This window comes from Urocampus carinirostris, chromosome 1 (genome assembly GCF_059441175.1).
Source record: "Urocampus carinirostris isolate Australia breed hairy pipefish chromosome 1, RoL_Ucar_1.0, whole genome shotgun sequence".
NCBI lineage: Eukaryota > Metazoa > Chordata > Actinopteri > Syngnathiformes > Syngnathidae > Urocampus > Urocampus carinirostris.
In genome coordinates, this window is record NC_142349.1 from 15060895 (window position 1) to 15086295 (window position 25401).

At 40.0% G+C, this 25401-nt stretch overlaps 2 protein-coding genes across 10 annotated transcripts in view; both read left to right on the forward strand.

Moving 5' to 3' along the window:
- The first annotated feature begins 47 nt into the window (after positions 1-47).
- On the forward strand, positions 48-6210 carry LOC148373673 (cytochrome P450 2K1-like). 3 transcript variants are annotated; one of them, XM_088328014.1, is made up of 10 exons: positions 48-254; positions 859-1021; positions 2297-2446; positions 2562-2722; positions 2886-3069; positions 3662-3687; positions 4893-5016; positions 5323-5507; positions 5719-5860; positions 5920-6210. In XM_088328014.1, the coding sequence occupies exons 1-10, from the start codon at positions 48-50 to the stop codon at positions 6105-6107; spliced, it is 1530 nt and encodes a 509-aa protein (XP_088184140.1). In that variant the 3' UTR covers positions 6108-6210. The 3 variants fall into 3 exon arrangements, with proteins under 3 accessions (XP_088184140.1, XP_088184124.1, XP_088184131.1); XM_088327998.1 differs by lacking the exon at positions 3662-3687 and having other exon boundaries at positions 2886-3065; positions 4875-5016; XM_088328005.1 differs by lacking the exon at positions 3662-3687 and having other exon boundaries at positions 2886-3065; positions 4878-5016.
- A 6270-nt stretch (positions 6211-12480) lies between these two features.
- Positions 12481-25401, forward strand: part of sun1b (Sad1 and UNC84 domain containing 1b) — a 34223-nt gene continuing 21302 nt past the window's right edge. For 2 of the 7 annotated variants that reach the window (XM_088328027.1, XM_088328033.1), the window contains exons 1-2: positions 19972-20119; positions 20435-20532. In XM_088328027.1, the coding sequence (XP_088184153.1) occupies positions 20108-20119; positions 20435-20532 (110 nt within the window). In that variant the 5' untranslated portion in view covers positions 19972-20107. Of the gene's footprint in view, positions 12693-17584; positions 17874-19971; positions 20120-20434; positions 20533-25401 lie in introns of those variants that run through there. The other 5 variants (XM_088328041.1, XM_088328074.1, XM_088328058.1 and 2 more) reach the window with 5 other exon arrangements.

Consider the following 25401-nt stretch of genomic DNA (forward strand, 5'->3'; position numbering starts at 1 on the left):
ACCAAGAACCAGAGATTGCATTTGCATGGGTTGCTGCCTGTATAAGAATGTTTGAAGAACTTTTGCAGGATTCCGTTTTGTTCTCCTTTATGGGGACCCTGACAGTCTTGCTTGCCATCTCTTTTTTGTACAGCAACTTGACCGAACGAAGTAAGACCAACACCAAGTTGGATCCACCTGGCCCTAGACCGCTGCCCCTGCTTGGTAACCTGTTACAATTGAATCTGAAGAGGCTGGACGAGACGCTTTTCAGTGTAAGTGACCCTTTTATTTCTGGCCAAAATCCAGTACTGCTGATCAACATACATATAATAAATGTGACGTCATTAATCTTGTGATATATATATATATATATATATATACATATATATATACATATATATATATATATATATATATATATATATATATATATATATATATATATATATATATATATATATATATATATATATATATATACATATACATAATCTGTGTGTGTTTTTAAATATAATTTATATACTGTATATACATACACACACGGATTTGTGAATATGTTGTGTTTCTCACCTAAGTAGTGTAGACGGTTTCAGATTTCAAATAGATAGCCATCTTAGCATTCCAACACATAATTTAAAGATTTTATTTTCAGGCAGGTGTCTCAAAAAGTCCTCATGATAAACAAAGACATTTTTTCTTTTTAAGACGTCTTTGTCAGCCAAATGTAATTGGAGTGACTATAATTTTACACCCATAGTTAGTCTTGGATTCATAGTTTCCCAAAAGTACTGAACTGACAGACATTCTAATTAATTTTACAACTAATTCCCAATGAACTTTAATGAGCATTATCCATTTTTATTACTTTCTTGGCAGCTCTCCAAAACCTATGGACCCGTTTTCACTGTGTACTTTGGACTCAAGAAGGTTGTGGTTCTGGCCGGGAGCAAAACAGTCAAACAGGCTCTGATAAACCATGCTGAAGAGTTCGGGGATAGAGACATCAATCCGCTATTCTATGATTTCAACCAAGGACATGGTAAAATAAAATATAGTCTATTCACTCCACTATGTTTTTACCTTGATCATGATGTGTTATAATTGCCCCAATTAGAATAAATATTTCTGATTCATATTGCTTTTGTAGGATAGGCAGAACTTAGCAACCTTGATCGGTTGTTTTCAGGTGGTATATTTTCAATCCACGGAGAGTTGCGAAATGGCTGACCTCTGAAATGAATAAAATAGCTGTTCAGTGAAGTTACATTCCAAAATCAAATTAGCGGTGCACCTTCATAAAAGAATTGCTGTTGAATGAAAGGTCTTTATTGTCATCTTACAAAAGTAAAACGTGATAAGTGATAGTGATAAGGCGCATGTAGACCGTCATTTTTGTCATAAATAATGGTTTCAAGTTGCAAGCAAAGTTCTTTTCTAAAAATGTCACAAAATTCTGCAAACGAGGATCCCGGTGTACCACCTTTGGTGTAGACGGCGCAGACGGCGCAGGGTGAAAGACAAAAGGGAGTGCTTAATCTCTTTGAATAGCCCCACCCGTCCCTACCACTCACCCATTAAAAAAACTCTGGGTGCTCTGCTGGCGATTTGGCGTTTTTACAGTTGGGTCTGTAGATTTTTGTTATATGGTATCTCAACACAGAACGATCTTCCATATAAAAGATTCCTTATCGATGGACAGCCAAAACAAGGTTTTTGGTTGTCACACCTTGGCTGTAAATTGTAGTCAAAAATTTGCTCTATATATATTGAAGAGGACCACCATCTTCCTAGCTTTGGTTAGGCTTCGTGTGTGCACAAATCTGGAGCGACATTCAGAACATTTCCATCGAACCATTTTTGTCTTTGAGCCATTCATACTAATGAAAAGACCCATATATGACTTGCGAGCTATAGGTTCACAACCCCTGTAATAGAAAATATTAATTTAAAAATGTATTAAATGTCAATAATACTCATGGAAAATGAGTTTGAACACGCTCACTGGATAGAATTGGCTACCTCCCTGACGACTATTGGACTTTAGATAGATAGATAGATAGATAGATAGATAGATAGATAGATAGATAGATAGATAGATAGATAGATAGATAGATAGATAGATAGATAGATAGATAGATAGATAGATAGATAGATAGATAGATAGATAGATAGATAGATAGATAGATAGATAGATAGATAGCTTGGATAAAACAGAAAAAATGTTGTAGTAATTAAGTGGTTGAAAATAACTTCTATGAGAGCATTTCTGCAGCACTTTGAGCCCTGTTGAAACACACCCGTCACCTGCTTCCAGGCATCATATTTTCCAACGGGGATTCATGGAAGGAAATGAGACGTTTCACATTAATGACGCTGAGAGACTTTGGGATGGGCAAGAGGCTCAGTGAGGAGAAAATCATCGAGGAGTGTCGCTTCCTCATTGAAAATTTTGAGCAACATAAAGGTACCAAGAGTAGGCATGAATAGTTTGAGCGCACTTTTAAAAAGAAATGTGATAAATACATTTGAAACTGCTGTGATTAAACAACGCATTGTTTAAGCATTGTTATTTCTCTTAGGTGAAGCTTTTGACAACAATTCAGTTTTGAGCTACGCTGCTTCCAATATCATCTCAGGGATCATGTTCGGGCAGAGGTTCGAATATGACGACAAAGTCTTCCAAGAAATGTTAGCACGTGACCACGAAGCTATTCAAATGGCTGGATCAGCTGCGATCATGGTATCACAAAAGTATTTGAAGTAGTAGGAAATTGTCTTTGACTTATAGATGATGCTAACCAACCCCATCATAACTAAACTCCACTTGTGTTTTGGTTGTCTATGCTCAAAAACAGCATGATTTGTATTTGTAATGTTCATTCTTATATTTTAAATCACGACAGTTATACAATTCTTTTCCCTGGCTTGGGCCATTTCTCAAAACCTGGAGGGATTTGATGAAAAACCTCGAAATCACCAAGCAGCGTATGACAACAATTATTACTGAGCTGAAGGAGACGCTCATCCCTGATGTTTGCAGAGGCTATGTGGATGTTTTCTGCACACAGATGAAAAAACATGAGGTAGGTACACTGCCGTCCTTTGACATTTCCTCTTTCAGATCAGGCCTCATATAGTCACCAGGTGTGTTACTCTACTCAGGAAATCATAAAAGACAGGAAAAGGGAGATACAGGTTCTGAAAATGTTGGAAGTGTGCAAAGAGCCCATATGATGTTTCATAGGATTTCTATGGTATGATGTACCTAGTGACGTGTATATCGGTCGGTCTGAACGATCCCCTAATAACTAGCGTCGTAGAGGCACATTTTCCTGTTTTGTTACTTGTGCAAGTAAAGCCTGTTGGCGCCCATCCCTCTTCAGGTCAAAATATCTTTCCATCCGGTGTACCACATTGTACTCAACTTTAAAAACGAACTATAGTGTAGACCTCAAAATTCAGTGTTTTTGAAAGAAACATAACTGAAACACCCTGAAGTTTCGACATTGCTTTATCCATTCATGACACAATCACATTTCAAAGTCTACATTTTTGTTCTATGTTAATTGTTAAACCCGAATGGAGCACGTAGCTAAATGTGTCAGGCGCCAAAGAACATAGTTATTGAAATATTTAAATAAAGGGTACAAAGGTTGGGGGAGACCAGCATCTGTAGGAGGTCTATCTGAATCCGGCGTAGAAGGGGTGAACATGAGGCTGGAGACAGGCTTTTGGCAAGGAGGAAGTTCAGGAGGAAGATGAGAGGCAAGGGGTTAGCAGAAGACTCTGGCAAAAATTAGGAAAATAATCAAAAGTAGAAATTCAACAGGTCAAATGGGGATTGCCTTCAACAAACCACAAATAATCAACATTCCAGCGCCGGTTGCTTGTCTTTACCAGCTTTTAAAAAAAGTACATTTCCTTGGTTATTGCTGTTAACGGGGGCAATCTGCGTGTAGTAACACGTCTTCATAAAAACCCTCAAGGGTCAAATTTACCTCAAGATGGCATACTTACAGACTGAGACAAAATAACATCTATAGTTCTAAAAAAAGAAACACAAGGCACAGAATTGCAGTTGAATAAATGGTCTTTGTTGTCATTATACAAAAGAAAGACAAAATTGGAGGGTTCTCAATTCAATGCAAGAAGGCGATTTAGAGAGGGGATGGCAAGCTGCACGCTTGCACTGGGTATCCTTGATCCAGGTCTCTCTGATGGTTGAAGTACAACCGTCCCAAATGTAGCTGTTTCCCACGAGGTGTAGCTCCAGTTCATCCGTTTAAAGCAGGGGTGGCTAACCAGGTCCTGGAGAGCCGCACGTCCTGCATGTTTCTCTGCTCCAACACAGGTGACGACAGCTTGTTAGCAGGCTTTGTGAGAGCTTGATAACAATCCAGGTAAATGGAATCACCTGTATTGGAGCAGAGAAACCTCCAAAACATGCAGGAAATGCGGCTCTCCAGGACCGGGTTAGCCACCCCTGGTTTAAAGGGTAATGGCGTTGGTAAGTGAAGCAGATCGCCTAATTTGCGCGTTTACTTCTTAAGGGGGGTTTTGGGTTTTGCGGGTGCTGGCTCATTGCATTTTCTGTCTGCATTTTCCGTTCTGTTTTGCTCTGTCCTGTTTTATTTGATTTGGAGGAAACCTGTGTTTCCACGTTTTGAGTAAAAGCCTGTTTTTGTTCTGTTTCGTCCCCGAGTTTTGGACGACTTTTATTTTGCTAAATAAAAGTTTTGATGGTCAACGCAGATGAGTTCTCCCTTCCTGCCTCCTGCCTCCGTTCTGGTCCGGTCTCCCAGTGACAATTGGTTTATTAAATGATTAATAAAGATACGGTTACACCTTTTTTGATAGTTTCAACCATAACAGTTTTTATTTTTTATACTTAGGAGCCTGACACTCCGAAGCGACACTACCATGATGAAAACCTACTACACAGCGTGATTAATTTGTTTGGAGCTGGCACTGACACCACAGCCAACACACTGTGCTGGATGCTTCTTTTCATGGCCAAGTACCCTCAAATCCAAGGTGCAGCTCATAATAATAATGTGCGGGTTCTTGTGTGTAACAGATCCAGTTTCATGTTTTCCAATGTGGTCCACCATTGAACTGTATCATTGACTTAGACTGCTGTTAAGTCTTTATGGTACCATGTCTGCACTTTTAATCTTTACATTGGGGTTTGGTGTAATTTACAGATATTTATTCGGGATATTTGTTCTGTAGATTTTGTATTTTCTTTTAATTATTGGATGAATGGATGTTTCAAATGAGGTTTTGTTGTACTTCTTGACAATTATTGTGAATCTAATGTTTGAATCATCTGTCCAATAGATCAAGTCTACGAAGAGCTGAGTATGGAAGTCGGACACAGACAGGTTCAGACGGACGACCGCAAAAAAATGCCTTACATGAACGCTGTCATTCATGAAACGCAGAGGATGTCCAACATCCTCCCCATGGCCATCCTTCACCAAACAAGCCGGGACATCACCTTTGGGGGTTACTTCATCCAAAAGGTGTTCTTGTTTCGAGTTTTCTGTCTGTCAGTCACATTTCTGAATTTGTTTTGAGAAAGAGACATGAACACTTTATTAGTTTGAGTTCAGACCTTTGCTCTGCCTCCTTTAACAGGTTGTATTTTGGGTACATCTGGGCTAGGTTTTTCTCCCAGATGTGTGAAAGCTACATGTAAAGTCACAGTGGCATGTTGAAATGTGTTTCCCAAAGAGGACCACCATTCTCCCCCTACTGACGTCAGTCCTCTATGATGAGAGTGAATGGGAGATGCCTAACACCTTCAACCCATCCCACTTCCTGGATGACGACGGCAACTTTGTTAAGAGGGACGGCTTTCTTCCCTTCTCTGCAGGTATCCTCACCATACACTCTGGAATTGTGGAAGCCATTTAATGCACGTGGTCCTTGCAGGCCGCAGGGCTTGCTTGGGTGAAGGTTTGGCTCGGATGGAGCTCTTCCTCTTCTTTGCGTCTCTCATCCAGCGCTTCCGCTTCACTCCTCCACCTGGCGTATCTGAGAATGAGTTGGATTTGAAGCCCTTGGTGGGCTTTACTCTCCATCCAATGCCTCATCGGCTGTGTGCAGTTAGACGCAACTGAGGAGAAGCTTTTAATCTAATGGAAAAGAGGTTCATTACGTTTGCAGTTGATCAAATTTTGTGTTGTAAACCCTTCTGTCTTTCAACTTTGGCATTTCTCAAGAGCGCACCCCACAAATGTTAGACTGCCAACTAACCTTGAAGGTGGTCAAATTCACTTTGTTGACACTCAGTGCGCTTATAGTTGGTCAATGCTAGACAGTCGGGACAAAAAAAGCAGACACAAAAGACAACGCATACGGTTTGATGACATACTTAGAACGTAGATTGAGTTAGTCAGGGAAAACGGAAAATATCTACCTCACGTCTCTGGTGTTAGCATTACCAAAGTTAGCAGTGCTCGTCAAGAGTGGGTCTGCTGGCAGGCAGTGTTCTGCAAAGTGTGAGGGACATGGAAGTCAAAAAATGTAAATCTACATATTTTTAAATAAACAGCCCTAACACAACTGTTGATTTACGTTTTGCGATCAGAAATATATTTGTGATTTTGGAAAAATAAACCCAAATATGTTATATAACCCCCCCCCCCCTGACTCAAGTGATTCTTACTCTGCCACACTTCCTATTGGTTAATTTACAGTTGTGATTAGTTTGAAGGAATTAGAATTGATTAGAATGTTTAGGTTTCATTTTTAGGCATTAAGACCCATCCAATTTATTACTTTACACTCTAAACATTTAATCGATTGTGAAAGATAATCATTATTTATCTGTAATAGTTTGACATTGATATATACCTTTACTTAGAATATAGAATATACCTTTACTTAGAATTTTGCATTGGTCACAGGTTCGATTCCCCGGCTCCTCCAAGTTCAATGTCAAATTGTCTTTGGGCAAGACACTGATCACCTAATGTCCCCCACAGGCAGGTAGGCATCTTGCATGACTGCTTCTGGCTAGCGGTGTGTGAGTGTGTGTGGCAATGGGTAAGTGTGAAGCACATTATAAAGCGCTTTGGTAGGTTTTCGGTGGCTTAAAAAGCACTATATAAATCCAGACCATTTACCATTATTTGGGGGGGTTCTTTAAATTGTTTTTCATTGGTTTTTCGTATTATCTGAGTAGGCTTCATATGTATACACATTCAGTCGTTCCCGATTGGTCGACCTCAAATTGATACTGCCCTTCTTGCAGACTATCCAAAGTTTGTACGGCAAATTGGGCATACAAAGCAAGCTGACATCGGATCCCTCTGGGGTCAGACTGCCACCGGTGCTTGGTCCAAAGTGACCAAAGACTCTGATTGTATTGTACGTCTTTTAAATTTTCACGATGTTACCATTTCAATGATTTTTCAATATAATCATCCTGACTATAATTATGTGTCCTCGCTTCAAAGTTTCAAAGTTGCCAAACTAGACAGCTGGTGAACGATGTCCAGAATAACCATATTTCTTGGCTTTTCACTGCTGTTCAGTCAGGCAATGACCCGACCAATACTGGGATCCCTTAATGAAATGATGAAGGTCATCGTAAATCTAAAACAAAAGTACAAAGAAATGCTGAGCTAAGCTAACACAAGATAATAACATCCACCTGAAAGTACGTCATTATGTACAAAATTTTACGATTAAAAAAAAAAACTCTTCACAAAACGATCCATTCTACGGACAATAATGGTCTAAAGGATTTTCACGAGCGATTGAGTGTTGCTTCTGTACTTCTTCACAGTCTCCGCGTTTCTGTTGCTTTCACTTCCACTTAAAAACAATTAACAGGTTTAATACTAAAGGGCGCTTGAGACCACTCTATACAGTGGCTTGCAAAACTATTTGGCCCCCCTTGAACTTCGTGACCTTTTGCCACATTTCAGACTTTAAAGTAAAGATATAAAACTGTAATTTCTTGTGCAGAATCAACAAGAAGTGGGACACAATCATGAAGTGGAACACACTTTATTGGATATTTTAAACTTTTTTAACAAATAGAAAACGAAAAACTGGGTGTGCAACATTATTCAGCCCCATTGAGTTAATACTTTGTAGCGCCACCTTTTGCTGCGATTACAGCTGCAAGTCGCTCGGGGTATGTCTCTATCAGTTTTGCACATCGAGAAACTGATATTTTTGCCCATTCCTCTTTGCAAAACAGCTCGAGCTGAGTGAGGTTGGATGGAAAGTGTTTGTGAACAGCAGTTTTCAGTTCTTTCCACAGATTCTCCATTGGATTGAGGTCTGGACTTTGATTTGGCCATTCTAACCCCTCGATGTTTTTGGTGAACCATTCCATTTGTATCTTTTGCTTTATGTTTTGGATTATTCTCTTGTTGGAAGACAAATCTCCGTCCCAGTCTCAGGTCTTATGCGGACTCCATCAGGTTTTCTTCCAGGAGGGTCCTGTATTTTGCTCCATCTATCTTCCCATCAATTTTAACCATCTTCCCTGTCCCTGCTGAAGAAAAGCAGGTCCAAACCATGATGCTGCCACCACCATGTTTGACTGTGGTGATGGTGTGTCGAGGATAATGAGCTTTGCTGCTTTTACGGCAAACATAACGTCTTGCATTGTGGCCAAAAAGTTAGAATTTGGTCTCATCTAACCAGAGCACCTTCTTCCAAATGTTTGGTGTGTCTCCCAGGTGGCTTGTGGCAAACTTTAAAGAACACTTTTTTATGGATGACTTGAAGAAATGGCTTCCTTCTTGCCATTCTTCCATAAAGGCCAGATTTTTGCAGTATGCGACTGATTGTTGTCCTATGGACAGATTCTCCCACCTCAGCTGTAGACCTGTGCAGTTCATCCAGCGTGATCATGGGCCTCTTGGCTGCATCTCTGATCGGTTTTCTCCTCGTATGAGCTGAGAGTTTAGGTGGACGGCCCGATCTTGGTAGATTTACATATACTGCTTCCATTTCAATATTATTGCTTGCACAGTGCTCCTTGGGATATTTAAAGCTTGGGAAATCTTTTTGTATACAAATCCAGTTTTAAACTTGTCCACAACAGTATCTCTGACCTGCCTGGTGTGTTCCTCATTCTTCATAATGCTCTTTGCGCTTTAAACAGACTTCTGAGACTATCACAGTGCAGGTGCATTTATACAGAGACTTGATTACACACAGGTGAATTCCATTTATCATCATTAATCATTTAGATCAACATTGAATCATTCAGAGATCTTCACTGAAATTCTGGACAGAGTTTAGAATAAAGTGACTCAAGTTTCATATTGATATTCAAAATGTAATGTAAATGTTTTTTTCTTGATTTAACCAAGTCTAAAAAAAGCCTGAAGAGACAATTAAATGTTTTTTTATGTGAGTATAACACGTGCGGCTGTTGAATGCATCATCCTGACTTGATTTTGACATTTGAAATTTCCAGGATGATTTACCTTCAAACAATTCACTGCACTTACTGGCAGTAGGATTGTAAAAATCGGAATTGTCTTCATTAGCCAAATGTAATCGGTACCGCTGTAGTATTATGACCAAAATAGCCAAATATGGTGAAGGGTAGATACTAAATTCCTTTGCAAAAACACAAAGTAATCTTAGAGACAACAAGCAAAATGATACGCCGTTGCCAGGCTGATAGGAGATCGGATTTTGCTGCTTGGAGTGGTAGGTGGTTGGGGGCCGCAGTACCCAATTTAGCTGTCAAAGGGGGGTGCTAGACAAATACAAACATGACACAGGACATCACACGTGCATATGGCTGGATAAGGAGATTACAAATAGCAGCAGAAGCGACAACGCTTTTACCGAAGAGTACTCGCTTCCACCTCAGAGTTCTGTGCCTGCAGCCTGAGGGGAACAGGCAGAAGTGACAGTACAATGGGTGATCTGAGAAAATGCAAACACAACACAGGGAGGCTGAGATAGCTAGAATTGAACCCTGCACTGCCGCTTTGTGGTACTAAGCACTAACCATCCAACAGCCGTACCGCCTAGCCAAGGACATGGTGAAAATAGAATTATACTTCCGTTATGTCTTCACAACGACTGTCTACTTCAAACATTGCATTCAAATTAATATTGTTTTTGTGGAATATAAGTTAAGCAGTTTTCTGATGCTGAGCCATATATGGAAGATTTGTAACTCTGAGCCCGTTTTAATGACTTTGGGAATTATTTGGAGTAAACTACAGTTGAACCTCGGTTTTCGAACGCCTCTCAGTTCGAACAAATCGGTTCTCGACCAAAAATTTCGAAAAATTCTTGCTTCGCTTTTCGTTCAAAAAATCGGAGTTCGAACGCCGCTACGCTAGGGGCGAAGCTGAACGGCGTACGGGTGTAGATTGCCCCCACCCCTCGTGAAGAACTGTTGTCACATGACCGCGCACTTCTTTTTGCTTTCGTTTTTAACATCAGTGAACGGAGTGTTTTAACCCCTAATTATGCCTCGGAAGAAGGTTGGTGCAAGCAGCAAAGTTGCTACAGGTGAAAAAAGAAGAGTAGTGCGTACAACTATTGCATTTAAGAAAGAAATAATAGCAAAATATGAAGAAGATGTGCAAGTTTCCCTTCTTTCGAGGGAATAAAGCATGGCTTCTGCAGACCACCACAAAGGTAAGAAATCCTATTCATAAATCTTTTCTTTATCCTTTAACCGCTCACAACTTGTTGTGGAGACCCCGGTGCTAAATGACGTGTAAACTACCTGATTTTTTTTATTTTTACACGTTCATGTTAGCGTAATCTTTCGTACGGAAGATTACACTAACGCGAACGTACGATTAGCCTGGGTTAGCTTCATGTTTACGTTCATGGTAAGCCTTCAAGGATTTGGAACGGATTAAAATACTGTAATGGCAAAAACGATTTTCGGTGATCGACCAAATCGGTTTTCGAACAGGGTTCTGGAACGGATTATGGTCGAGAACCGAGGTTCCACTGTACTCATTTTCATTTTTCACGTTTATATATATATATATATATATATATATATATATATATATATATATATATATATATATATATATATATATATATATATATATATTCGGATTCAAAACTCGTAAACTCGTTACCTCTTTTAAATCTAAACTTTCGGATTTCTTTCTTCCAGTTTCAGTTTTATTTGTTTTCTAGTGAGGCCAGGATGTTAGTTGAGTTAAGTGGGGCGGGGAATCATGACTGACAAGTGGAGCAAAGTGCAGGCGAACCTCCCCCAACGGCGGTGCGTTGAGGCAATCCAGGAAGCAGGGCACAACTGCTTAACACATTTCCGTTTTATAAGTACGTAAGAAAGAGGTGTATTTGTAATTTTTTGGAATAAAAAACTTCCAGAATATTGTAGCATGATGTCAATGACAGTAATTTGTCGGATCAGGGTGGTTGCATGGGGCTGAAACGTCTCCCAGCACGGAACATGACTTTGTTTTGTGTCCATACTGGTATCATAGCGCTATCTACTGTCAGACATACGAACGTACATATCAATTTACACATATCAAGATCTTATATCAATGCAGACCATTTACAATTCAGTGTGTTTTGTGCAGGGTCTTGCTTTCTTTCTTGCTCTCTTTCCTTCTTTCTCCTCTATCTTTCTCGTTTACCTGTTAAGTCTTTTAGTGGGGTTGGGGTTTTTAAGGGTTATTGATCTATTTTCGTTATTCATTATCCATTATCCGTTATCGGTCAGTTCATAATACGCTCCAAAGCCTAGGAGCCGGGACACTTACTCTCAGCCAAAAGGCCAAGCTAAGGTCCTAGCCCTAAAGCCTTGCTGCAATCATTGCGAATGCACCGTTCCCGGAGGTACTGTAGAGCCGCTGCTCCTCCACATTGAGAGGAGCCAGTTGAGGTGGCTTAGGCATTTGCTAAGTATGGCTCCTGGGCACCTCCCCAGGTAGGTGTTCTGAGCATGTCCCACAGGCAGGAGGCCCCCGGGACGACTCAAGACATGCTGTAGAGACTATGTCTCTCGGCTGGACTTGGAACGCCTCGGAATCCCGTCGGATGAGCTGGATGAAGTGGCTGCGGATAGGGAGGTCTGGGCTTCCCTACTGAGACTGCTGCCCCAGCTTCCTGAACCCAGAGAAACGGAAAAGGATGGATGGATGGAGGGCATGTTGAGTCTGTTAAATTGACCAAAAATACTGAAGTGAAGTTTTGAGAAATTCATTCAAAATACAACTGATTGAGCGTTAAAGGGAATATTTTTTTATTCGTTTTGAATTTATTGGCTATCAATTGTTGGGTTTTACTGTGTCCGATTTACCGAACAACATTTTCCTTCAATCCGTTCGAGAAAAGGAATGACGACCCCCCTTCATTTTGGGTCGCGGCTTGTGATTAAGGTAGGAAAGTGGGTCCTCAAGTCAGAGCAGTTGAGAACAGGCGCTTTATCGTCGTTTGTTGTTGTCACCCCGGCGGCTACCAGTAAGTAGCGCTATCGCGCTTTTGCTGTTTTGGTCTTGATTCACCGTGCCATGCGCGTGACCGCCGTTTTTCTGTTCGAACGGAAAATGTGGGTGCGTGCGTGACAAGCGAACGTTACACACGATTCTCCGACTCGTAAAAGGCAAGTCTTCCTCAAAGAGAAGTTTCCCCAAGTAACTTTAACCAGACTTGGACCAAACTCGGAATACAGGGATAAGTGGAATTATCAGCTTGCACTTGGAGTAAGTCGCAGTGTGAGTTCTCGATTATGTCTGTTTGAAATAGACTAACCTACGCGTTCAAGTTTTCGCGTTTCAAGTTTGCATTTTTAGCTTGTTACTTAACGTTGTTGATTATTAGTTCTGTTTGAGGGCTTTGATCAAAGACAGGCGAGTATCTACTGTTGGGATCATTTCCGCCTTCGTTTGCCTTGAATTTCTTGACTGTATAATGTGTGAACATATGCGACAAAAGTTTTGATTTATTAATTTGAGTTGACTTTGGAAAAATGGCCATGTGTGCTATAGATGGCCCGAGAGCCTACGAAATGACAGAAACGTGGGCTGTGAACTATCTTGCTTCCTTCATCTTTGACCAGGAAGGCAAACGCGCGGTTCGGCTTTTCTCTGACGTCACACTCGAAGAAGCTATTTCCAGTCTGCTCCCTTATACACGCGGTTACGCGCACGCAAAATAGTCCAGACTTAAGTTTTCAGCTATTCTTCTAAAATGTATTCTATTTTTTAGACATTAAACGTGGGGTGCGTCGTTTGAGGTTTTCTTAAAAATTTGATGGTTTAATATTTTTTCTGTGTCAACTATGCCCAACTGAGTTCAAAAAGCCCTCGTGCTTTATTTCCCATTGTGCTCGTCTGCTTTTATTTTACCTTTTATCAGAGCTGTTTGGGGCGAAACACATTTGGTTTGCGTAAGATGGGCTGGGGGGAGAGATCCTGGAGGGTGACTCCATGCTCTCCCCTTCAGTTTTTTAAAAATATATATTTGTCAGTGAGGCACAAAAATTGAGATAGTAAGAAAATGTCTGCTTCTAGTAAAGTCCAAACGTCAACCCCAACTTCCCAAAATATGAAGAAAAAAAAAACAGTTAAGTTGAGCGTGTCTAAGAAAAGCATGTACTTGCACGCTCATCACAAACAAGCTGCTTTAGGCTGCTATCGTGGCTTCAAGTTATGGGAAGGCATCAGTGAGTAACAAAGTTTCAAATCCCCCTCCCCGCCAACATAGTCGTTTTTTTTTTTTTTTTCTTTAACCAAGCCTCTCTTTCTGTCTCTTTTTATGATCATAGGTATGCCTATTAGAGGTTTAAATGTCTCAAGAAAAGGGGATTCCATAATATTTCCAATTGTTTGGATGCAATACAATGTAATAGGTATCGATTTGTATCTTTTTATATTTCCAAGTGGGAAGTTTTTATTTGGTGCGATTTGAGGAAAAACAAAGCTCTTACAGGTCAATCGTAACATTTTTTACTGCAAAATGCAAATATATGTTGTACAGTGTCAGACACTGCTGCTAAGATGCTATATTGTGACAAAGCCAGTCTTACAAGTTGTAAAGGGTCAAGAGAAAAATTGGATTTCAACAGGCCGGTAACATCAAGAGCAATTAAAGAAAACATTCAAGTCACAAACATTACAACTGCCTTGAAAAAATATCACTTCACATATATAATGTTATAAATGAAATGTCTCTACATACGAGCTACAAGAAATCAGAGATACAAGATGTCTTCCAGACAAAAATTTTGCCTGACAGACGAGAGCAAATCCAGGTTACGAGAATGTCCCAGACATTACCACCAGAGGCTGGACTTTTACAGTAATTTTATCATCATCTTATTACTGTATTTTTATGTTCAACTACTATTAGAATTTGATTTTAGTGATCAGAAAGTTGTGTTTTATTACTGTATTGGTCTAACTTGAATGATTTTGGGAGGACGGGAATGAATTTAGTTTTCAGTTCTTTGTATCAAGAAAATTCGCTCGACATGTAAGCAATTCTAGATACGAGCAGTATGTGAGAAGAAATTAATCTCGTACTGTATGTAGCGGTATCGCTGTAAAACAAAATCTTGGACATTTTTAGGATCATTTATTTCTCTATTCCACTCATTGACATTGATATGAAAGTACTGGTGTGGAGTTCAGCCGTCACTTTTCGAATATCGTAGTCAACGGGCGTTGCCGGGAATTTAGTTTTTGGTCAAAGCACTCTTTTGACCATTCGTTTTTTTGCGCGCCAGATAAAATGATGTGGCGGGCCGCGTTTGGCCTGCGACCCAAGAGTTTGACACGTGTGACTTAAAGGAGCCGATATTATTCTACACACTCTTTTGGCTACAGGTACCCTCATAAAATACGGACCTTTTGGAAGGGCAGGTAGAAAAAAATTGCATGAAAGTTGATGCAGTTTGTTCCCTTTGAGTCTCTGTAGTTTTTATTCCTAATGCTTTGCAGCAATTGTTTTTGATTGCACTAAAGACTATACATAACACCTACATCTAATGGTCACGGTGCCACTTTAAATTGTTTGATGAAAATGTTGAATATTGCCATGGCAAGTTTGCTCCAAAGGATACTGGCCTTCTTGGGACTTTTACACTGCTGGGATGAATGGTAGTCAAGCCCTTCGTCCATTTGTTGGTAAAGGTTTGGGCACTGGGTGCAGAAGATGACAAGTCACAATGGAAAGATTGTTTTTCCCAGTTGATTCAAATGTGATTGAAAGCTGCTTCTGCTGTAACCGAATGCTACTCGCTCCTATGAATGCTGCAAGTGTAACTGTAGTTGAGATGAGCCGTTCGCGAACGACACGGCTTTGCAGGCCAACTCTTTAAGTTGCCCGATGAAGCGCTCGCTCTCATTCTTTCTCTCTCCCTTTTCTTTCCATCCTCTTTTTTTCCTTCTTTCTGACATTCTCTCTTTTTCTTCACCCTTATCCTCGTACTTCTTCGCCTGCTTTTTCTCTTTCCCCTGCTTTCTATTTACATCGTGGTTTTTCTATAAATCCCTCTAGCTTTCTCTACTTTTCTCAGTCACTCAGTCTCTTTTTCACTATCTCTCTCTTGATTTCTCAACATATTTGTCTTTCTCTGTTTCCCCTTTCACTACTTTTCCATCCATTATCTGCACCGCTTATCCCCAGTAGTGTCGTGGGCGTGCTGGAGCCCACCCCAGCTATCTTTGGGCAGTGGGCAGGGGACACCCTTAACTAGTTGCCGGCCAGTGGCTGGGCACACAGGGACAGACTATTCGTTCGCTCATTCACACCTAGGGATAATTTGGACCGGCCAATTAACCTAACAGTCATGTTTTTGGAATGTAGAAGGAAACCGGAGTGCCCGGAGGACACCCACGCAAGCACGGAGAGAACATGCAAACTCCACACAGGAGGTTCGATCTTAATGATCTCAAAACTTTGCCGCACACACGTTAACCAATGTGCCGCCGTGCTGCACTTCACTCCTTTTCTCTAAGCTTAAAATGCACTTCCATTCTATAGCATATGAATAACCATATTTTATGTTGATAATATGATAATATGTGTATTATTTTCCCTCATGTAGGTTTTAGATGAGGGCATGGTGTCATAATAGTCTGTAATAATAGTTTGCAATAGTCTTTGATCTGTGCAGCCCTTTGAGACTTTTTGTGATTAAGGGCTATACAATGTCTTTCTTTTCCCTTTCATTCTCTCACTCATTCTCCCTCTTCCCTCCTTTCTCTCTTAATCTCTCACAAAAGCGCTTAGGACTGGTCAATATGAGTGGTGTTTTATCTGTACTGTTGCTTAAAACATTTGATTGAGATAAAGGTTCACTGTATATTGAAACATTAAAGGTTATCATAATAAAGTAGCTTAGTGCATTTTCAAAACAAGCATAATGGTACATTATTATTGGTTATATATAATCAGAAACTACAACAAAATCCATACCTGTCAACCTCCACGGCTCCATGCCCTTAACAAAATTTTGTATTTTCCCTAACAAAATAATCTTACACCATATTTTTTCAAACGTGTTTATGTAGTTTAACATGTTGTATTGTACATGTGTTTCGTTTTATCATACATATTGTTAATTAACATTTTGTTGTGAGATACTGAGTTGCTCGACATTAATAAGGTTTATTATGAAAAGTTCAAAAATTAAGTAGCTTGGACGTTCACTGTAGAAGGAAATAATACATGCAACTATAATTAAGTAGAATTTTCTTATTCAAATTATTAATTCACTACATTAAATTATTGTTGGTAATATATTCATTAAAGGGATAACCACAAACCTGTCTTTTTTCATTTTCTCCTTTTATACTTCCTTTTTTTCTTAACTTCTTTATACAACATAATAATTCGTACACTGAACCCCTAATGCCCCCAATGAGCAGGTCGGAGCCTTGCATGGCTGCATGGCCGCTATTGATGTATGAGTGTGTGTGTGAATGGGTAAGTGTGAAGCACATTGTAAAGTGCTTTGGGAGGTCTTCATTGACTTGAAAAGCGCTATATAAATGCAGACCATTTACGATTCGTAATATAAAGCATCAAAGCAACTGAGCCGTTTGAGAGCCGGCTGTCTTTAACGAGTTGAGCCGAAAAAGCCGGTTCTCTAAATGGAGACTGACTTCCTTTCACTACACAACTACCACGGAATGATGCATGATGGAAAATTCCCAGGCAGCAGACGCATGCGCACAGTAGCATCAAACCGCTCGCTTCGTTTGCATCGGAAAAAAACAATATCGAGATAGAGGCTACTATAGGGGACTTGATTGATATGCCGTTTCGTGATAGTCTGTGTATACCGGATGGTACCCATTATTGACAAATGTGCGTTTTTCTGCACAGATTTTCTTGTACGTCGTCCACGTCTCATAATGCATAATAAACTTACTTTGTACGGCAAAAACGTACAGGTTGACAGGTATGAAAATCTGTAGAATCGTTTGGATTCGAGAGATTCGGCTCTTTTCTAGTGAGCCGAGCCGAATAAGCCAGTTGTCTAAAAAGAGCCTGGATTCCCATTACTAAACTGAAGGCGGGCAAGCGAAGGCAGCGCCGCAGCTGTCAGCCTGGTCCAATGGGTTTGAAGCGGGCGAGTCGAGTGGGAGGAACCACCCAGCACAATCACAGCAGCGATCCTTGTGGCTTTGTCCGCCCGGGAAGCCATTTTGGAAACAACAAAACACACTCGCTCACTCGTACGCCCCAGTATAAAACTTTCGTTTGCTTCCAAGAGCAGAAGGTCGTTGCATTCACTCCCCAGGACGCTTCGATTTCTCTTTTGGAGCCCCGAGAATGCCGCCGAATGAAATCTGACGTATCAACGGGCAACAGTGGATTTTGTCCATTCGGGGATCGCTGTAGGATGACCACGATGACCGAAGCGTACATGGATTCGCTGCATACGGGCAAGTTACGGCTCGATGACGTGCGAAACCAACACAATCCTTGGCCCTGAACTGAACGTCAAAATCTCGTCTTGAAATTACACTGCAGGTTGCACAAGTAGCTGCTCCCGGTGTAAAAAACAAACGCATCTAAATTTAGCACGGCGGGAATGTCACCGGCCAAGCGACCACCATGTCGCTGTGTGCAGCTGATGGCTACCTGTCGTTGTTTTCGGCTATTTGGCGTGAAGGAGGCGAGCAAAGATGACGTTCAGAGTTGACACAAAACACTTGACAGCGTGTCGGTGTTCTTTACGTTTATGTTCAACACATTTGCCAGGAGATGTGTATTCCCCAGAGAGAAAGTGTGCACTATTCAGCCTGTCTCTTGTTGGTGTCCGTATTTGCTGTTTTCATGGTCAGCAACGAGGGAGCTGGGCTTTTTTTTTGTTGCAATCCCATAGATAGACGTACCATCATGATTATTTTTTATATCATTGGTTAGTCACATTATGAGACGTTATAACGGCTACAAAATAGAACTCTTGTCAATTAAGAATCTTTATCCCGTTAAGCTAAATGTTCCAGATTTCAAAGAATTTTCATCTGAGTCCGAGTCTAAGGGTGGAACTTTAGGTAAGATTCCGCCATCTGTTTGTTTACATATATAGATGCACAAAATGAAAATATAAGTAAAATAATATTAGTAATCTTTTATTGTGCCGCTGTGAAGAAGCTTGTTTTTACTAGTGTTGCTCAAAAATTTGAACAGTCACAAACAATATGACCAACTAAAATAGTTTTGTCACGCAAAAAACAACTCAAACAATTCTGTCAGCATCATTTTTAGTTCTTTCCCTACCTGTAGTAAAATGTAGTGTCTTATTATATGTAGCATTATATTAACGAAAAGAAAAATCCCGTACAATAGTTTTTATACATCGTGCACAATTTGTAATGATCATAAAATGTATAAAACGGGGAAAATGTATACCGTATTTTCATGACCATAGAGAACACCGTGTTAAAAGATGCAGTCTCCATAGCTATTTATGCTTCTGTATTTAATACTTACATAATGAACACATGGTTATTTGGCTTGGGTGCCTTCTGCTGCGGCCGCCTGACAACATTAAGTATTAGATGAAGGGAAAGTGATGTTTGGGATTTAATCGATATTCGGGAGGGACAACTCTGTTCAGCCTCCAGTAGCAGAATGATTTTCAAATTGCTAGATATGCTATGGCGTTAGCATCCATGAGTAATTCCACAAACAATGGGAGTATTGCGTGTGACGTCACTTGTCCTCCATTGTGCACATGGGACGCATAGAAGTCACAGAAGATCACATTTAGTCTGAAATGGGAATGATTTCACAAAAACGTTTAATTTCAACCAAAAGTTGGAAATGAGCACTATGCTTTGCAGTGTGAACCTAGCCATATATACACACCCACAACTCACCCTTTAGCGGCCTTATGATGTCCTCAGCTACGTCCCCCGTTTTACATCACACACAAGGCCCTCTGTGCAATACGGCGTGCGGCACAATTCGAAAGAAATCTGAGGGATTTATATTCGCCTTATGGTTGTGAAAATATGGTACATGGACAGGTATGCAGAATGTAGGTATATCACAAGGGACCAAAATATTCCCCAGACTTAACATTAACTGCTTTTTCTGATGAAACGAGTGCATGTTTAGGCCAATACATTCAATTTGAGCAGTAGGTGACTGTTTTTTTCACCATAAAAATATTTAATTTTACAGTGTACCACAGCAGGCTATGGAATCAGTCAGAGTCCAGGGTGAAAACACCCTTTGATTTTGTCTGCTTATTCACGATTGAAACCTAATTGTCCCTTAGACAATGTATATAGTTTTTTAGCCTATGTATGCAGATAACATTCATGGAAGAGCAATTCATCTGGCTTCGATGATTGTTCTCAGCTCAGGGATGCTGCTGGAAATGTGAATTTCCCTTCGGGGATGAACAAAGTATCTATCTATCTATCTATCTATCTATCTAGTAATGTTTTCCCGCCCTTTTAACTAAAAAAAAAAAAAAAACAACAACACTCAGCCACACCCCTTGGTTTCATAACAACTCTTGCCTGAGTGCTGAGCTCACACGAGTAGAAGCTTCAGCTCGGGACGGCTGCAGGAGTAAGGATCTCTTTACTTGCTTGTCAGACACTACCAGAGGGGACGTTTACTTTTATTGATATCGGTCAACGGGGCAGCCAGCGCCAACATGCGGGAAGAGGTTAGGACCGGCACAATCACACAAACCTCTTGTTGTTTCTGCTCGGTCTACGATGTGTCAGGCCTACTTGATCTGTTTTTCCATACACCGTTGAACACACGAAAGGGCAATAGGGTAAATTGTTCTCAACTTCATTTTGTAGCTTCCGCAATCTCCGGCGTTTGTAAATTATTGAGTTGAAACAAAGAGACAGGCTGAACATGACAGTGTATTAGTGTGTGTGCGTGTTTATATGGACGCGAGTTTGTACTAATCTCCCTGCACCAAGTCAGCATGGGCTGACCCTATCTATCGCTTGCATCCTGACTCTTGCAGTCTAAACAAAGAAGAATGACCATGGATTTTTCCCAACTGCACACATACACGCCGCCACAGTGTGCTCCAGAGAACACCGGCTATACCTACTCCCTGAGGTGAGACCCCTGGCATGTGCAAGCGCGGGGGAGCAAAATTATTGCCGATCAAGCCGATCTGCTTTGCTTAGATGCTATTTATTTACTTAAGGGGCTACTTGAAAAGGAAACATTTTGTAGGCTTTAATTGGTGTGCTTAGGATTGGTCTTGTTTTGAGGTGAGAAACTTGCACTAGTCCTCGTTGACGAAAAGGGTTGTGATTTTTTTTTTCTCCTGGTTTGTGTGTATTTGCAGAATGATCAGTTGGGGAGTTCTGTTTCTCTGTAATTTAAACTGACTTCCCAACAGTTTTTAAAATTGTAGGTTTGTGTTTCAGTTTGTAGCCGCATTACAGGAGACAATAATTTTCCATGAGTATTTAAAGTTAATGTTTCACTAGAAAGAACTATTTTTAATTCATTTATTAATTCATTTTATTTTGAATAATACCCTTTTTACTAGTAACGTGAACGCCAATGGATTTTTGAAGAGGAGCAACCATTCTGCTAAGGGGATATAAATGTAACGGGGGAAATACTTTCCCTACGGCAAACACAAATCTATTTGTACTTTTCTATTTATAGGCTGTCTTATACCTTAATATGTTTTTGGGAATTGTAATACATCAAGAAATCAGACCTCTGAGTCATATTTGTGAAATCCTCTCAGTATCTGGTCAGTTTGACGACCAAACGGGTCCAGCAAGCTACTTTGAAAAGGGTCTCTAAATACATGTGCTGTTTAAACTGAATCAGCCAAGTAGATTGCCTCGAACAAGCTAATGGTGTTTCTTTTGAATGCAGTCAGCTGAGAATCTATTAATGAACCTCTGTGTCACAAACATGGGTCTGATCCTAGGATTATATAGACTTCTTCTGCACTGTCTGTCGCTGCCAGGATAAAGAGTAGAACATGGTAAACTACTTTATTCAGTTTTTTTAAGAAAGTGATTTTAGTAACTGTGAGTGGCAAACTCCATACAGCTGACCTTCAAATATAAAATTTTAGGGCATTTTTGTTTGATGAATGTTTTGTACTCTGTACATTGTGTTCACATGCTTGTTCCAGTGTACAGGACTTTCTCAGAAAATGAGAATATTGTGATAAACATACATTCTACATACTTTCATTACAAATTTACTGTAATATTTTATAAGTCTTATTGTTTCAATATTGGTGATTGGTGGCAAATACTCAAAACAATTTCAAATTATTGAAATATTATTGAAAAAGTATACTAGTTGGCTTTAAAGGGACACTGTAATATTTGACCACTTTATGTTGCTGTTTTGTGTAGTGCAACCGAGGAGCGAGTGCTTTAACTTTAAAGAACAATAAAGAAACTGCATTATTTTCTTAATCTTTTGCACAGCCTTTTGTGAGGTTTTCTTTTTTTACCAAAAGCAGCAAGATGTCGAGCAATTTAGTCAACTCCCTGTAGGTGAGGCTCATTTAAAATAAAGTTGTTTGACCTACACATATTCCGTAAAATGCACATGTATATGATCGTTAATTTGTTTCCACTTACTCAAATGATTAATCTTGTTTTAATGTTTTTTATTTTCACCCCTAGGGTGCCCTAAATCAGAGTTTTTCAACATTTTTAAGCCAATGCACATTTCTATCTTTGAAGAAAATCCCGGGGAATGTGGAAAAAAAGCTTAAATTAACAATATAAGTGTTTTTAACACTAAAAGTGACGATTTATTTTGTACATATTGTATAGGAGTTAAATAAACACAAAGAAATAAGTATTTTATCCAGTTCAGAGTCTGCATTTTTCCTCTTCAAAAACATATCCATCCCTATCACCGTTGTCCTGCTATCCACCTGTTGCTGTATCCTTGCGTCACTAATTTGCTCGTCTTCAAACACAAGGCAATTAGCTACCCGGTGCTGCTATTGTCGCTTATAGTATGGAAGAGTACTGCAGGATTACTCTGCCGGGCGCTAGACCACACAGGCACACACATTGGATAATTTCACCGTACACCTGACAATATCTCATGGCAGACTGGTTGAAAAACAATGATCTAAATAAAACACAGTGTCCCTTAAGCCATAATCAGCTACACTGAAATGAAAAAGACTTGGAATAATTCAGTTGATTTGTAATGGATCCAGAATGTATCACAGCTTAGTTTTTAAAAATTGTATTAAAGAAAATAAAGATCTTTATCACAATATTATAATTTCTTGAGACAGTCGTGTATGTGTTCCCCACAATGACTACAATGTGAATATGTTGAAACGAACACATTATGAAGAGTCTCCCTCAATAAATTAAAGGAAATCCAGAGAACAGTATCCCGTGGAATACCTTGCAATTATATGTGCTCACATTCAATCAGTCTTTGACTTGCAAACATTTGTAAATAATAAATAGAAGTTTAACCATGCAAGGTCTGATAGCTTATTTTGATTTTTGTGTTTCAAACATTTGCAAAGCACTGTATTATGAAAAGTTTTCCTTGAACTTTAGCAGTACCCTGTGCCTCATCCCCGATCAAAGCAAAGTAGGGGTGCATGGTTATGCACTTTCGTATGCCTTTCAATTTCGATGAAGCGTCCGTATGGCCTCCAGTGTTTCTTTTTTTCTCATGCCAGCGATGGGCCCAAACGAGAGCACATTGGAAAGGAGACCCATTGATAAAAATTTTGCTTAGTTTTCAACATGTGCATTAGCAACGGGAATGTTTCATTGGTCAGGCTGCAGTTAATGACTATTTAAATAGTTTTGCAGTCACTGACAATTGAAACAATTTTTCGGAATTGTCTGATTCTTCTTCTTAATTTTAGCATTTTGATTTGATTGTGGCAAAATATCATAAACACAAGAAAATGAGTACATTTTATTAAACATACTCCGCTTTCATACAAAATTTTAATACAAATCTATAAAACCAATTAGGAACCGTACTCAGTAGAGACTTCAAATCCCTAAATAAACCTCTATCAGATTTTAGGGGCAGGCAAATAAATGCTAAATTAAAATCAAGTAATTATTTGTATCACTTTAGACCAACAACATGCTCATTAGTATCAGTGAAACAGTAAATAAAACACATGTTACTTGAATTTTTCAGAGGCGAGTCAGATTCTGTTTCATTCACCTGTCCGACGTGCTTGTTCAATGTTTGTGCGTCGCCGATTAACCTCAAGGATACGCTAGGTCTATTTTGCAAACTTTGCAAGTAGTCTTTTTATTTGCTGAATCCAGGCTAAAATGCAGCTAAACTTGTGAAGTTTAGCGGCATTTTAGCCATCGTCGCTGCCATTTCTACCATTTAAGACGGACGCTATTGCACATGCGCGACTCTCAGCAAAGATTATATTCATGTAAAATGCCTCTCTGTTGGAAAACTGTACGGCAACACTATATCTATTAATGACTTTTGTCAAAAACTATCAATAATAGTTGCAGCCCTAATTATAGGTAAAAGTTCAAAATCGATTTGACTGTGTACAAAATTCTGCTATTAAATTATTTTTTCCATAGGACACCTAAATAAAAATTGAGGTCAACATCTTACAAAAAACAGTCAAGTCAGGATTGTACATTTTAGTTACAATACTTGTACAAGTTATCCCTCAGTTATCGCAATTAGTGGGACCAGAACCCCTCGTGAAAATTGAAAATCCACAAATTAGTGTTGCACCTTCATAAAAGCCCCCAAGGGTCAAACTAACTTCAAGATGACCTCATTACCGACTGAGAGTATACAACTACAGGGAGTGCAGAATTATTAGGCTAATGAGTATTTTGACCACATCATCCTCTTTATGCATGTTGTCTTACTCCAAGCTGTATAGGCTCGAAAGCCTACTACCAATTAAGCATATCAGGTGATGTGCATCTCTGTAATGAGAAGGGGTGTGGTCTAATGACATCAACACCCTATATCAGGTGTGCATAATTATTAGGCAACTTCCTTTCCTTTGGCAAAATGGGTCAGAAGAGGGACTTGACAGGCTCTGAAAAGTCAAAAATAGTGAGATATCTTGCAGAGGGATGCAGCACTCTTAAAATTGCCAAGCTTCTGAAGCGTGATCATCGAACAATCAAGCGTTACATTCAAAATAGTCAACAGGGTCGCAAGAAGCGTGTAGAAAAACCAAGGCGCAAAATAACTGCTTGTTAACTGAGAAAAGTCAAGCGTACAACTGCCAAGATGCCACTTGCCACCAGTTTTGCCATATTTCAGAGCTGCAACATCACTGGAGTGCCCAAAAGCACAAGGTGTGCAATACTCAGAGACATGGCCAAGGTAAGAAAGGCTGAAAAACGACCACCACTGAACAAGACACACAAGCTGAAACGTCAAGACTGGGCCAAGAAAAATCTCAAGACGGATTTTTCTAAGGTTTTATGGACTGATGAAATGAGAGTGAGTCTTGATGGGCCAGATGGATGGGCCCGTGGCTGGATCGGTAAAGGGCAGAGAGCTCCAGTCCGCCTCAGACGCCAGCAAGGTGGAGGTGGGGTACTGGTATGGGCTGGTATCATCAAAGATGAGCTTGTGGGGCCTTTTCGGGTTGAGGATGGACTCAAGCTCAACTCCCAGTCCTACTGCCAGTTTCTGGAAGACACCTTCTTCAAGCAGTGGTACAGGAAGAAGTCCGCATCCTGAAATGAAATGAAATGAAATGATCTGAAATGATCTGCATTTATATAGCGCTTTTCAAGTCAATGACTTCCCAAAGCGCTTTACATTGTGCTTCACATTTCCCAATAGCGGCCGTGATCTGTGCAGCCATGTAAGGCGCTAACCTGCTTATTGGGGGTAATTGGGGGTTCAATGTCTTACCCAAGGACACTTCGACATGTAACACGGACAAGCCGGGATTCGAACTAAAACGATCGCTCTACCTCCTGAGCTACTGCCGCC